General features: G+C 56.4%; 1 protein-coding gene across 1 annotated transcript in view; it reads left to right on the forward strand.

Moving 5' to 3' along the window:
* Positions 1-8952, forward strand: part of TMEM132E (transmembrane protein 132E) — a 61836-nt gene extending 52884 nt beyond the window's left edge. Inside the window, exons 6-9 of the mRNA XM_044939544.2 lie at positions 1382-1587; positions 3441-3726; positions 4564-4755; positions 5671-8952. Of these exons, the coding sequence (XP_044795479.1) occupies positions 1382-1587; positions 3441-3726; positions 4564-4755; positions 5671-6726 (1740 nt within the window). The 3' untranslated portion in view covers positions 6727-8952. The remainder of the gene's footprint in view (positions 1-1381; positions 1588-3440; positions 3727-4563; positions 4756-5670) is intronic.
* Positions 8953-15366: the final 6414 nt, after the last annotated feature.

Genomic DNA, 15366 nt, shown 5'->3' on the forward strand with positions numbered 1-15366 from the left:
AGTTTCCATTCTCAGCGAAATATGCTCAGGTTCTTTCTGGAGTTTGCCAATATTCTAAATGGGATCTGCCAGCCTTCAGCTGGGATTCTCTGACTTCCAAAGTGGGAAATGAGCATTTCTGGCGGGGTCGCCATCCCACGCCCCTTCACCCACCACCCACCCCCAGATGACTAAGAGAGCCTGGAGGGGCTTGGGACCGTCAGGGGCTCTTCTCTACAGATGAGCCGCCATCCCAGCCCCCTCCCCACCACCCCCCACTGGAGCCTTCGGGGTGTCATCAGCCTACAGGCTGCCTGATACACCCTCCTCCAAATGCAGGGATGGACACCCCTGGGTGTGCACAGGTTGAAGCACCTAATTGCATCGCACGCAGGATTCTCTCCAGGCGTGCCAGGTGTATACATGGGCACTTCCACATACACCAATTGCATCTACCCTGAAGTACTAGCACGGACACCTCGGTGAGTGGGCACAGCTCTCCGCCAAGATGTGTTCAGCGAGCATATGCTCACCGGGGAACCTCTAAGAATGCAAGGTGGCGTCCTGGTGGGCATGCATTTGCAAAAAAGCTCCTCCCATTGGTGGAGTCATCCACCTGTCTGTGCTTAGGGTTCTCTGGTCCTGAAATTCCCTCTCTCTTTCCCTCACCTCCACCTCTGGCTGGAACAGCCCCCTCCTGAAATTAACCAGCTGGCCCATCTGCCTGGAACCTTGGGGCCAGAGGCACCTTGGAGGAGCCGTTGGCCTGCCCCTCCGCCACCCTCTCCTCCATGACCTCCTCCCCACCCAGTCACACCCCAGTGTCCTGCTCATGACAGGCCACTCCTCTGCGCATCAGACACCTATTCCAGAGCCCAGGCGGTCATGCTGGGGAGGGGAGCCAGTCCAGGGGACCCTCAGCCTGCAGACTTGCCCTCGGTGTGGCCTGGCACATCAGAAGCAGCCCCTTTCAAAGGAATGGCACATTGACTTCTTGCCAGGGAGCAAAAAACCTCCCACAGGAGCCACTAAGAGATGATCTCTGGAGACAAGGAAAGCTGACACCTCCTCCCAGAGAAGAAGGAAATAGCAATCCACTCCAGTACTCTTGCCTGGAAAATTCCATGGATGGAGGAGCCTGGTGGGCTACAGTCCATGGGGTCGCAAAGAGTTGGACAAGACTGATCGACTTCACTTCACTTCTTCCCAGAGGAGCTAAATTAGGAGCCTTTTCCCTCCCGGTCCCGCCCCTTCAGCCTCTTGTGACTGGCACTTTCTCTATCCAATGGGCTTCTGGCTGACTTTCCTGGTTAGACTGAAGTTCTTCCCCTGCTCTGCCCCCAGGATGACCTGTAGGGCAAAATAGGCCAACCAAGCTCTCTCCCCCCGCCCCACCCCCCAGGTATCCAGTAGCTGTGACTATGTGTTTGTTAGCGGAAAGGAATCCCGCGGATCCATGAATGCCAGGGTCACGTTCCGCTACGACGTCCTCAACGCACCCCTGGAAATGACCGTCTGGGTGCCCAAGCTGCCCCTGCACATCGAGCTCTCGGATGCCCGCCTCAGCCAAGTGAAGGGCTGGAGGGTTCCTATCCTTCCCGACCGAAGGTACAGCCCCACCACACACCACGGATGTTGGGGAGACTCATCTGCATGTGTGTGTTATGACCCTAGGTGTACACAGTCTGCAGGTCGGTTATGCAATCAACAAACTTTTATGGAGCAGCTACTGTGTGCCAGGCTCTGAGGCGGGGAGGGGGTCAGTGTGGCCAGAGCCTGACCCAGCCAAGCTCTTGGGTCCATCAGGGAAGCCGTCGTATATATGCTGCTGAGCAGTGGATGGGGGAAGCCCTGAGTGCAGAGAATCAAATGGCACAAAGGAAAAAGCCACCTCTTCCTCCAGGAGAAATCAAAGCAGGCTTCCTGGAAGAGGTGACTCTGGAGCTAAGTTTTAAAGGATAAGTGACAAAGGAGTTGGCCCAGTAGCAGTCAAGGAGAAGACAGAATGGAGTAGAAACACCAACACAGGCATACCCACAACTGTACATGCGTGCCCCAGCCTGGGCACAATAGGGACACACTTGGAGTACGTCAGCCAGGTACACAGTGACTTACACTAGGCCCCCTCACTGGGATCCAGGCTCACACACCTGGATGTGTGCCCATCTGTGGGGCAGGCTCATGGGTACTCAGCATGCTCGCTCACCCACTCATCGCTGCTGGAGAGACAAGCCAGCAGAGAAGAGAAGAGAGGCAGAATGGCAGGCAGCTGAGCAGGAGGGGTGGGGCTGGGGAGAGAAGCAGGTGGCACAGTGAGAGTTGGGCTCAGCTCAGTTCTGCAGAGATTTGGAAAAGCAAGGCGGTGTAGACCAGAGCCTCTCAAACTTGCACATGAATTACCTGAGGATGCTGTTAAAATGCAGATTCTGATTCTGTGAACCTGGGACAGGGCTTGTAAGCCTGCATTTCAGGCCAGCTCCTGGGTGATGCTGAAGCTGCTTTGAGTAGTGAGGACCCTAACCCTACAAAGTTTGAACACTGGCCACCTGGGTCTCATAACTAGTTAGCATGCCAGACTCTCATTTGTTGTCAGAATTAACCAGAATTCTGAAGCCAGATGGCCTGGATTGAAATCCTGACTCTGCCATTTGCTAACTGGGCAACCTGAGGCTACTGTGCCTCAGTTTCCTCATCTCTGAAATGGGCACATTAACACTTAACTCAGAGGACTGCTGTGAGGATTAAATCAGTTAACATAAGTTAAAGAACCCTCTATGTGAATGAATTTTCCAGTGGTTTGATCCTTGTGAAGCACTAGCCACACCCTCCTCTCTCTCCAAAGCCTGCTTTCCTGGGTGAACCTCCTGATTTTCACATTTTTTGGCAATCTGGAGAGTTTGAGAATTTCCCCAATTGTCAAGTCCGGGTTCCCTTTTGCTTGCCAGTTCCTCCCTCCATTTATCCCTCTCCTCTTGCATTTCGCTGTGAGCAGTCACAGGAAGCCAGGACACACCTCCCACATGCCACTTGGAAATCTCATCAACTAAACATCCAAATTCTGCCTGCCACACAGCTGTAGGACAGGAGGCAGCTAAGCTCGCTGGCACTTGAGAAAGGATCGCCTTTGCTCCAATTTAGAGCTGAGCCCAGGCCCCAGCACGTGCTTAGTGCTGAGAAAGAGGCAGTATTTGCTGATATTTGATGCCAGCTAGTCACAGGTGTGGATTCAGCCAAGCAGGGGTGGAGAGGGACCTGGGGTGGATGGGGAGGGTCAAGAAGCTACCCATCTGGGAGAGCAAAGCCTGAGACTCTGGGCTTCAAGCTTGGCAGAGACAGAAGGGATTAGCCCAGGCTTCTACCCATGGGAGCCGGGGAGGGGCTGGCAGGGCAATGGAGAGAGTGGGACCTGTGCAGGTCCAAGCCAAGGTGGGGAGCCCTGATCTCCGGCTTCTCCCACCTAGGTCAGCCCGGGAGAGCGAGGATGAGGACGAGGAGGAGGAGCGGCCGCAGAGCGCGAGTCGCGGCTGCACCTTGCAGTACCAACATGCTACCCTGCAGGTCTTCACCCAGTTCCACACGACATCATCGGAGGGCACCGACCAGGTGGTCACCATGCTGGGCCCGGACTGGCTGGTGGAGGTCACCGACCTGGTCAGCGACTTCATGCGGGTGGGTGACCCCCGAGTGGCACGCATGGTAGACAGCAGCACGCTGGCTGGGCTGGAGCCGGGCACCACTCCCTTCAAGGTATGCATGTGGTAGGGAGTGCACCATGATACAGACATCCCCAAGACAGGCTTTCTGGGGCCTCAGCTTCAGGGAGTAACTCCAGACAGCCCCGGAAACACACTTGCTTCCCCACCTGCCCTTTTGCTGGAAATTCCATCATCGAAGGTCAAGGTCAACTTCACCTTGGCGAAGGTTCTCTCTCCCAGGCTCATCAACCTCGCATGGCTCGGTGTGGTCCCTGAGAGTAGATGGGGGTGAGGAGGGGGTGGGGGCGGGGGGAGGGTTCAGCCAACCCAGAGGCCAGGAAAGGGAATTGTGGAGATCTAGGAACTCAACTTTGACCTTCCTCCTTGATAACTGGGTGCCTGGGCAGATATCATCCACCTAAAGGATTATAAATAGTGACTCATGGGCTGAAATATGCTTGTAGACATATTTGGTTTAAAAACCAATGGATCCACCATTTAAAAATTGGGAGGTTTCCCTTTTTTTTTTTTTTTAATGTAAATTTGTCTGCATTCTGACCTGGCATTCATCATCTAGAGTCAGTACTGATGCCTTTTTGACATGGGCAGGAATTCTCCCGTTTGCCCCAGTCCCCACCACTCCCTTTTGTCTCCCTGACATCGAGGCTGACCACCAATTGCTATTTACCAACTGTGGGGGTGGGGGGAGGGCTGTTGTTTTCTTTAAAACTCAACCTACCCCTCTGATCTGTGCTCCTGTGAGCCCTTGACCCTCACTTTGCCTCTGGACCATCCTCCTGGTTGTGGATTCTTCCCTGGTTGGGGATCGGGGTGGGGGGGCTGTCCTGCTTTCTTGGCTCTCACCCACTCTCACCCAACTCTGCTGCAGGTGGTGTCCCCCCTGACGGAGTCTGTGCTTGGGGAGACGCTGCTGACAGTGACGGAGGAGAAGGTCAGCATCACACAGCTGCAGGCCCAGGTGGTGGCCAGCCTCGCCCTCTCCCTGCGACCCAGCCCTGGGAGCAGCCACACCATCCTGGCCACCGCTGCCGCCCAGCAGACCCTCAGCTTCCTCAAGCAGGTAACCAGATGCCCAACTGGCCAGCCTGGGGGCTTGGAGTGTGGAAGGAGAACCTGCAGGCTCTGGCTGCAGGTCCCCCCAGATTGGGGCTCTGATAATGGAAGATCCGTTTACTCTTCATGCCCAGCAAGCCTGCCCCACCCCATCGCCCTTCCAGCTGCATAGGAGTCTGGCCAAGGTCTCACTTCCTGCACCTGCCACCACAAGGCATTCCAGCAGAGGGTTCCCTCCTGGATTCTCAGAAGGCCCGTTAACTTTTCCTCCACCCCCGGGAATTACCCTCACCCATCTCTGGACGCTCCCCACCCCCCGCCGCCATCAACTACAGCTGCCCCTCCCCACAGATATATCAGGACACTGGCCATGGTCTAAGATGAAAAGTTACATGTGGGGACACAGGGAGGGCAAAGGTGGGTATTGAGCACCAAGCCAGAAGTCAGGACTCAGGAGTTCTCGGCTTCAACTTGCTTTGTGACCCCAGGCCAGTGGCTTGTCTCTGGGCCCTGTGTCTCCATCCACAAGGAGGTCAGGAGGTCAGTTCTCAGGAGGTGTCACACACAGAGGACAAGGCTGAGGCTGAGTATGTTGTGTTCTCGATGTCCACGTGTCTGCTGGGGGTAAAACCAAAGTCAGGCAGGGGGTGGGGTGTGGCTCCTAGAGCAGGAAGGAGGATTCGAGTTAGACCCAAGGTGGGATTTACCATCAGCTCATCCAGGGGAGAAGGGTGAAGTGGGCGAGGATATTCTCAGGGAGGTACGAGTCTATTCTGTGTGCCCTCTCCACCACCTCCAAAGGAGAACTCCCATGCAAATAATGGTTCCCAGCACTGGGAATAGCAGGGAGCTCAAGATCTAGGAGGGAAGCCAGCCCTAAGAGTTCTCTGACTCCTGTCCTCTCCTGCTCCTCCACCTCCAGGAAGCCCTCCTGAGCCTCTGGCTCTCCTACAGCGATGGCACCACGGCCCCACTCTCCCTCTACAGCCCCCGGGACTACGGGCTGCTGGTGAGCAGTCTGGATGAGCGCGTGGCCACGGTGACCCAGGACCGGGCCTTTCCACTGGTGGTGGCGGAAGCCGAGGGGGCCGGGGAGCTGCTCCGCGCAGAGCTCACCATCGCCGAGAGCTGCCAGAAGACCAAGCGCAAGAGTGTGCTGGCCACGACCCGCGTGGGCCTGCGGGTGCACTTTGGGCGGGACGAGGAGGACCCCACCTACGACTACCCGGGCCCCAGCCAGCCAGGGCCCGGAGGGGGCGAGGACGAGGCCCGGGGAGCTGGCCCGCCAGGCACTGCGGGACCCCGACCCGAGGCCGTGGGCCCTGGCACTGCCAGCCCAGCTGTGCCACCCACGGAAGACTTCCTGCCGCTGCCCACCGGCTTCCTGCAGATGCCCCGGGGGCTGACGGACCTGGAGATCGGCATGTACGCGCTGTTGGGGGTCTTCTGCCTGGCCATCCTTGTCTTCCTCATCAACTGCATTGTCTTCGTGCTGCGCTACCGGCACAAGCGCATCCCGCCCGAGGGCCAGACCAGCATGGACCACTCTCACCACTGGGTGTTCCTGGGCAACGGGCAGCCGCTGCGGGTGCAGGGGGAGCTGTCGCCGCCCGCCAGCAACCCGATGGAGACCGTGCCCGCCTGCTGCCACGGTGACCACCACAGCAGCGGCAGCTCGCAGACCAGCGTCCAGAGTCAGGTGCACGGGCGGGGCGACGGCTCCTCGGGCGGCTCGGCCAGGGACCAGGCCGAGGACCCCGCCAGCTCGCCCACCTCCAAGCGCAAGCGGGTCAAGTTCACCACCTTCACCACGCTGCCCTCCGAGGAGCTGGCCTATGACTCGGTGCCCGCCGGCGAAGAGGACGAGGAAGACGAAGAGGACCTGGGATGGGGCTGCCCGGATGTGACCGGCACCACGCGTTCCGCCCCGCCCCCTGACCTGCACAATTACATGCGCAGAATCAAAGAGATTGCGTAGAGGTGCCGTCCCGATTCCCCCAGCCCGACCAGGGCAGGGTGGGCTCTGTGATTCACAGCCGGGACCCTGCTCACATGTGATGTGGGCCGGCGCGAGCGAGTGGATTTTATAGTCCGGCCCCTGCAGCTTTGCTCCTCCGGGGTGGGGAAGGCCGCCCCCGCCTCACGGTGGTTCTTCTTCCCCGCTTCCCCCTACCCCTCCTCTGCCCCCAAAGGTGGAGGCGCCTTCCTCCTGGAGCTGGCTAAGAGGAAAGCGATCCCAGCCTTCCTTCTCCCCTTTCCAACCCTCCTCCCATCTTAGACAACCCCCCTGCCCCAAGTTGGGGCACGGAAGTCAAGTTTGGGCCGAGAGGGCCCCGCCTCCCCCCATGTCTCCTGCTTCCCCCATTCAGGGGGAGGGGTTCTGGGGGGAGCCTTGTGTTACAAGCTGCACAAAGACTTTTCTCAAACCACTATTCAGGGATTTCTGTCCTGCAGGGTTGGGAGGCAGCGGCTGCCTGCCCTGCCGAGGATCTTGCTGTGGACAAAACATTGGGGGGGTGGGGGGGGGAGGCAGGGAATGTTTGTAGCATCTGCTGGCTTCCGGGTGCCCCCCCCCACCATCAAGTCCCTTCCTAGGATCTGGGAGCTGACTCTATAGAGAAGTCTGGGGTCAAGCCAGGCCCCTCTCTGAGATCTCAGGACTCCATCCTCTGCCCCTAAGGGTTGTGGGCAGGCCCTCAGGGGGAGGAGTCCTGGGTCCACCCCAGAGCACTGTGGTCTGGGCGCCCAGGAGCCCTGGGTGCCTCCCGCCCACCCCTCAGCAAGATCAACACCACGCCTTAGCCGCCCCTCTCGCTCCGCCCACCCCTCCTTCCTCTCTGCAGGGGTGGCCACCGCCTCCCCCACCGGGCAGCGTCCCGTGAGAGGGGGCAAGGGCACCAGGCAACTGCTGGGAAGGACTGTGGGATGAGCAAGGCAAAGGGAACCGCGGCTCCCTGACCCCAGCCCACGGCGGCCCTTCTCTCGGGTTCTACCCACCACTGTGTCAGATTTTTCTTAAATAAACGGAGGCAACAAGACTGGGGGTGGGGCAACAGCTCCCGGAGAACAGACAGCACGCGGTGGCTGGCTCTGTGTCCCTTCCTTGCGGTGCAGTTGCGTGCACACGCGCACGTGTACACACACACGGAGGTCGCACTAAATGACGTGAGATGGAAACAGGCTGAGCCGCCTGGGGTTCTGCGCCTCCTTCTCCAACATCCGGGTCCCTTTAAACCCCGATGCTGGAGGGATGTCCACACGGGGATGGAGGACTCTTAGACCCAGAAGTGTGCCCTTATAAAGAGATGCCTCCTCTAGGAGAGGGCTAGGGGGGACAGAAAAATAAGGAGAGAGGTGAGAGGGCTGTGTGCACAGCAGAGCTCACACCAGCTTCCTCCTCTGCCTTCAGTCCACCTTTCAGAGGGTTACCCTCCTTGTCACCATCAACTTCTCCCAGGGAAGCCTCTCTTCTCCAGGGATTGATGGGGACAATCTGGGGGTCTCTGGGTCAGAAAACCACATGGGAGAGAGCAATGTCTGTTGGGTGAGCCCCTCCACAGCTGTTGGGTGAGCCCCTCCGCAGCTACTCATGGCCTCCCTTGGCCCTGTGAGACCTCTCTCCAGTGCAGGCCGCAGCCCTGGGGACCACCAGAAGCCTGGGGGGAGCAAGAGCCCAGCCAAGGCGCCCTGGCCAGCCTTCAGCACCCTGAACAGGTGGCTCCAGCTGGTTGCATCTGTCCCAGAAGGGATCAGGGGCAGGACGAGCGCTGTGTTTGCAACTGCCCCAAACAGCTGTTGCCCACGACCAAAGGAAGACTGCCAGCCAGGATCCTCTGCTCAACCGACAGGGGCAGCCCTGGGGTTGGGGTGAGGATTGGATGAGATCATGTCTGTAAAGTGCTGTGCACAGTGCCCAGCAGCAGACAAAGCTGCGGGCACAGACCCTGGCAAGCAGAGATGTTCAGTAAACGGAGAATGCAACATTCAGGTCTTCATGTTCAGGTAATATGTGAGCCTGAAAGAAGGCTAGCTCTGCCCCAGATGTGCTGGCAACAAAGAACAGGTGTGGCTCAACGGCAGAGAAGCCAGGAGCTGCCAGAAAGCCACCTAGGGCAGAACCATAGGTGGGCTTGGCATGAGGGCGCTCCTGGAATGTCCAGGACATCAGGTACCTGCTGTTCCAATATGCCCTGACAGTAGCCTCCTAGAGGGTCCTAGAGGAGCGGGGAGGGGGGCTCTCTGTCAGTTTCTTTCACCCATGGTGCCAGAATTGGCGAGTGCTCAACAAATATTTGGTAACTAAAGTCCAGATGCAAGCTATGAATGGCTTTCCATTTCAATGGCTTCCCATTTTTATTTCCATTAATGCCCATCCACTCTGCCACTTCACCACTTATCCACGCAGAGTTTCAGGGAGAAACAAGAAGGACATAGGTGTGCATCAAGGAAGGAGGAACATCTCAGCTGGGGTATATCTGCATGGGAGGTGCTGGTGTGGAATCTGGAATGAGGGTCCAATTCGTTTATTTAACACATCAAGCTCCTACTGTGTGCTGGGCCCTGCCAGGGAGAGAGGAGGCAAAAGCGTGGGCTTGTCCCCAAGGAGCCTCAGCCCCACAGGGACGATGAACATGTCATCTGACCACGGTCGCCTGGGATGATTGATGATAGAGCTTTGCCCTGGGTTGGCGGGATGCAAAGAAGGGAGGGGCAGACATACTCAAACTTAGTTTGTTGAGAACAAGGCCAAGGGCATTCCTGGAAGGGAGAACAGTGGGTGTGGGGGCCCAGAGGCTGCATATTCGACACCCCAGGGGCATTGTTTATTGTTGTTTTTTTTTTTTTTCTGCCTGGTGTCTGTACGTGCTTTCCCTGTGCCTGGACCATGGGTCTCTGGTGATGGAGAAACACACAAAACATATATGCCAAGGAGTGGAGGCAAAGAGGTTCAAAATGGACTGGGGAGTCAGACTTAGGCTTGAGGTTCAGGTCATTTCCCTCTCGCTGGGTGAAGGAAGGAAGCTGGAGGGGCAAGGGGACCAGTTAGGAGGAGGCTACAGCAGAAAGGCAGGGGCAGCAGAGAGCCAGTGGACACTGTGGCTTTCACTGCAGAATTTGCCAGCTGCATCACCCCACGTGAGGATGAAGGGATGAGCCATGAGATGCTACTGACACCGAGATCTCCTTCCCAAAGGAGCCTCAGAGAACCGGCCACTCCAGGGACGACCGCGGAAGCGATGTCGTGGTGTTTATCAGAATCCATGCTTTCACAAACAGGGAAACGGGGACCTAGAGACGGGGAGCGCTTGGCCGACAGTCACACAGCCCCCCTAGCAGCAGAGCCCGAGCCCTGCCTGCCACCCTGGCTTGTCATTTGGGTTCCTTTCTCTTCATTCTTCACCTCCCTGTTCTAAGGCAAGGACCCAGAGAAGCAATTGCTGGAAATGGCGAGTCCTGACCCACATAGGGATCAAGAGGCAGGAAGCTTGGAGGGAACGAGGCAGGACATTAAGTTAACAGCCCCTCTGGAATGGCCTGGGTGCTGAACTCTGCTTTAAAAATTTGTCTTCAACCCCCCAAAACGAATCAAGGGAGCTTGTAAAGAACAGTTATTGACAAGAGAGCTGCTCAGGGAGCGCCGGGGAACGCAGCCCATGAATCAGCTTAGTGGCCAAATGAGATTTCTCAGGCAGCCAACAGCCGGGGGCGCGTGAGGGCAGAGCCAGGGTGCAGAAAGAAATCCTGAGCTCTCTCCCCTCCCCCACCCGTCAGTGCTCCCTGTCACCGCCTGCGTACTGGGACGCACCTCCAAGCCTGTCTTCACTAAATATTAACAAGCACCTACTGTGTGCAGGGTACTATGCCCCCCTTAAGAGAAAGGGGAGAGACTTGGAGCCAAACTGAGAGCATGGGAAATACAATATAGGGGCCAGAAAAGGAAATTCTCATTTAAACAGATGAAACTTCCTCAGACAAGTGAGAAGGACGCCTGGGGTCTGACAGTGCATTTGCTGTGTGACCTTCAGCCAGAACGTGACCAGCTCTGGGCCCTCGTGTCTCCAGCTGTGCAAACATGGAAGCTGCCACTATATACCAGACAATATCCACTGATCTTTCCGCAGGGGCTCAACGCCTGTATTAAGTAAAAGTCCAGGGAGATAGGAACTACTAACTCCTATTTTCTAGGGGAGGAGAGGGGCACACAGAGAGGGCAAGTAACTTGCCCAAGGCCTCCAGCTTAGAAGTAGGTTGGCAGGCAGCTACAAACCTGCTGTCTTTCTGTTACAACCTGAAGCAACTGATGATATGAACAATTGAAGGGGAGGTGACGCTGGAGAGTTTTGGAGGTGGAAAGGGCCTCCAAAAGGTGGAGGGTGGAGGGCCTTGTAAGGATTTGATGTGCTCGCTGATGGAAGCAGGTGGTGCCAGTGGTAAAGAATCCGCCAGTCAATGCAGGAGACGTAAGAAACGGGGGTTCAGTTCCCTGGGTTGGGAAGATCCCCTGGAAGAGGAAATGGCAACCCACTCCAGTATTCTTGCCCGCAGAATCCCATTGACAGAGGAGCCTGGTGGGCTACAGTCCATGGGTTCACAAAGAGTCAGACATGACTGAAGTGACGGCATGTGATGGGAGCAAGGCTGTGGGACTCCCGTTTAAGGTATAGACTGTGGATACTGTTGGGGGGCAGATGGAACACGCTGAGCACTATGGTTCCTCCCCCATTGTTAGAGGGGACACCCTCCCTCCCCTACTAGGAGCTCCACCCTCAGCTGACCATCACAACAGACCGCCATCCAACCCTCTCTTGGTCACCCCAGGAGCAGAGAGCCAGCGGGGCTTTCCCGAGCAAGATGGTGAGCTGGGCTTGTTAGGAGAGCGGGTCCCACAGACAAGGAAGTGGGTGTGAGTTGTACTGCCCTTTCCCTTGGGGAACTGGCGGTCCCTTCAGCCTGTGGAGAGTAAGCAAGAGACATTGGAAAGTTGAGGCCAACCCTTATGTTCCCACCCTGGGCATGGTAGCCCAGTGGATATTTATTAAGCCCTTGTCATGGATCCATTGGCGTGCCAAGCACAGAGGAAGCAAAAGGATTAAATAGCAATCACTAACATTTCCTGAGAGCTTACTCCACTCTTTGTTTTGTTGATTTTGTTGTTCAGTCGCTCATTCTTATCCAACTCTTGGCAACCCCATGGACTGCAGGACTCCAGACTTCCCTCTCCTTCCCTGTTGCCTGGAGTTTGCTCAAACCCATGTCCATTGAGTCTGTGATGCCATCCAAACATCTCGTCCTCTGTCATCCCTTTCTCCTGCCTTTCCCAGCATCAGGGTCTTTTCTAATGAGTCAGCTTTTTGCATCAGGTGGTCAAATTATTGGAGCTCCATGCTAACCACTTTATAGTCATCATTCCATTGACTCTACACAATAACCAAGTAAGGTAGGTGTCATTATGTCCATTTTATAGATGACAAAACTGAGGCCCAGAAGTTCTATGACTTGTCTCATGCCACACAGCAAACAAATAGCAGCAGGAAGATTCAAACCTAGGTTACACTTGTTCAAGCTTCCTATCTTTCCTCTGCCCCATGCTGCCCCCCTCCGTGGGGACCAGGAGCTCAGAGAATCATTCTGATGCAGTGTGTCCAGAGCACAAGGCCAGGAGTCCAGCGGTTTGGTGGGAGTTGTCTCTCTGCTATTGATTGGTCATGTGGCCATGAGTCTGGCACCGCCCATGTCTGGGACAAGCCAGGACCTCAACTAGAATCCAGAGCCGGATGGTCCCTCCAGTGCCTTCCATCTTGATAGTCCTCAGATCTGGAGGTGTGAAGCCTGGAGCACCAACCAGTCCTGCCAGTTCACACCTTCTCCCTCCACCCTCTTAGAGAGATGCTACAGGCAGGAGGAGGGGTAACAGCTCTGATGTCCTCAGCGGCTTTCCGAGCTTTGCCGTCTCTGCCATCCTCTGCTTGTTGCTGCCGCTGGCAGTTGCTTCTGTAGGTTTGGGATTTGCCGGATTGTGGGTGAGGGGTCCATAGGGATGGAGCTTGGGGGGAAGAGAATGATAACCATCCCTGTGTATGCCAGAGAGGCAGCGAGTCTTGGGGCTAAGACAGAGCTTAAGCATTCCAGTTGTCAGTCCCCTGCCCACAGGGAGCTCTCAGTCTGATGGAAGAGCCCCATAGTCTGTTCCACGGGAGATCCCCGTCTGATGGAAGAGGAACAGGCCCTGTGCCGTAACTGCTCCCAGTCTGAGAGGAGAGACGGACGCACTTGAAGAAATGCCATCAAGCATTCAGCAAAATATAGGAACACGTGCAAATAAGCTCAAAGTAACCTACACATACACTTAGCCCACTGAGCAGAAGTAAAGTGCACGTGGAAGCTGGGAAATTTTATTTCCCAAAAACGCAGCCTGGACAAGACTGTAGGCGGCATTGAGGGAAGACATTAGGAGGGGTCTACCAGATGGCTGGGAAGTCAGAAACAGACATTTGGGGATGAGGAGGTGGGCTAGATTTACCCTGGTAGCTGCGGGATGGGGTCTGCAGGGGCCTGGCTGAGAGGCGTGGGCAGGGGAGGTGAGGAAGGGACCCTCCCACGGGTGACCCTGGAGAAGCCCTGTGCTGCTGAGCTGCTTGGGTCCCAGTCCCCTGCGTGCCCCCACCACTTGCAGGGTGACTTTGCATGAGTCTCTGGCCCTCTGCTGCGAGATGAAGGGTCTGGACTAGATTCTGACTGAGGTCTGTCCCTGGACTGACCCTCTGTGCCCTTGTCTGGAGCCCAACTGTGAACCCATCTGTCAAGTGGATTCAAACACAGGACTCACGGTGCCTGCCAGCCCCTCGCTGGGGCACAGAGGGGTCTTCAGGCCCCCGTCCCATGGGGCAGGCTGCTGTGGGGACCCCAGGAGGTTGAGGCCGAAAGGCCTTTAACCCCAGGTCTGCTGCCATCTTCCTCTGCACACTCAGGCAGCCCCCCGCCCAGCTCGGCTTGGGCTTCACGGAGGTACCCTCTCCCTCTCAACCTTCTGCAGTTCTAGAGTGACTTTCCTTCTCCTTCATTGCAACAGCTCCCAACAGACCTCCTACAATTTGTCCTGGGGCAGGGTCTCTGGGGTTGCTTCCTGTGGCTTCTCCCATTAGGAGGGGTCCTGCCAGTTAGGAGAGTTGACTGGAAGCGAAGGTAAAGTGAGCAGTGTCCTGAGAGTGGACCTCCATGCTTCCATTCTTTAGTGAAGCCAGCAGCTGAGCCCTGGTCCTGAAATGGACTCCACCTGCACACCCCCAGCCCAGACAGATCAGGGACAAAGAAGCCTGGGGGGATGCCGATGGTGGGAGGGAGCAAGGGAAGGGTCTGGCATGGCTCCCCCTCTCTGCCCCTTCTGATTTATTTTTTAGCGCCACCTCGACACACAGTCCACCCCTCCAAGGGGCAGAGTGGAGCCCAGCCCTCGCCTGATGAGATGCAATTCATCAGCATCGACAGAAGCTGAGATGCTGTTCCAGGGTCTCCTCCCTCACACACACTCGCCCACGGGGTCCTCCTTCCGCAGTCTGTTCCCCACCCCATCTGGGCTCCATTCCAGATTTCAGATCCCCTATGAGATGGCTCTCTATCAAGGGAAAGGGCGGGCCCAGGGGAGGGAAGCTGGACCATGGTTAGCGCACCAGGCAGGGACCACATCTCCCAGGGAGGGAAGAGAAGGGAAGAAGGGGGAGGAAAGGACATTCCAGCAGCTGCAGTGTCTCGAGGAAATCTCCAGAGATGCCAGAGCCACGGGGCGACCCTCTACTTCAGCAAACCTGCTCCAGGAACAGACACGACAAAGCACCAGATGCATCCAGCGATTAAAGTGCTGCCTTTGTTAGAAGAGGAGGAACCAGGCTCTTGTGGGCGGGGCACCCAGTGCACACCCGCCCTACCCGCATACACAGCACACGTCACAAATGCAAATTCCCTGAGCACCCCTACTCATTCACACGCCCTTCAACCGCACAGATGGGAGCTTGCCCCTACACACTCACACACACACACACACACACACACACTACGCATACACACTGGCAGCTGGAGCCCATAGCTCCAGTGCAGTGATCACCCGAGGCATGCTTGATCACACGAAGGGGCAGAGCCCTCAGAGCCCCTCTACCCTGCCAGGAGGGAAGGCAGAGATCACAGGAGTGGGGGCCAGATCCAGAGCTGTGAGTCAAGGATGGATGGGTGGACCCAACAAAGAGAGGCTGGAATTAAGACAGACAGCCCTCTAGGTTCCAGTGTACCCACAGGGTGTCCGAAGACAGGCGCGGCTGCCCATCCTGTAAATAACCTACAGGGCAGTTGTTTGTATAAGAGCTTGTTGGAGGGAGGGATCGGGGCATGTTTACCCTATGCTTGAAACAATAACCAAACAGTCTCACAGCATTCAGAAGAATACTTACATACAAGCCATCACTAAGTTAATTACAAAGATTCTTATCTGTTCATTAAAGCAGGCTGGAGGGCCTTCTATTTGGAAACACTTTGCAGTTAAAGGGACTATGTTATTAACCCTAACAAAATGATTTATTTGGGGATCGTGCCAGGTGAGGTAGAACCAGAAATCTTCACACAGACGGTG

The sequence above is a fragment of the Bubalus bubalis genome, chromosome 3, assembly GCF_019923935.1.
Source record: "Bubalus bubalis isolate 160015118507 breed Murrah chromosome 3, NDDB_SH_1, whole genome shotgun sequence".
In the NCBI taxonomy this organism is placed as follows: domain Eukaryota; kingdom Metazoa; phylum Chordata; class Mammalia; order Artiodactyla; family Bovidae; genus Bubalus; species Bubalus bubalis.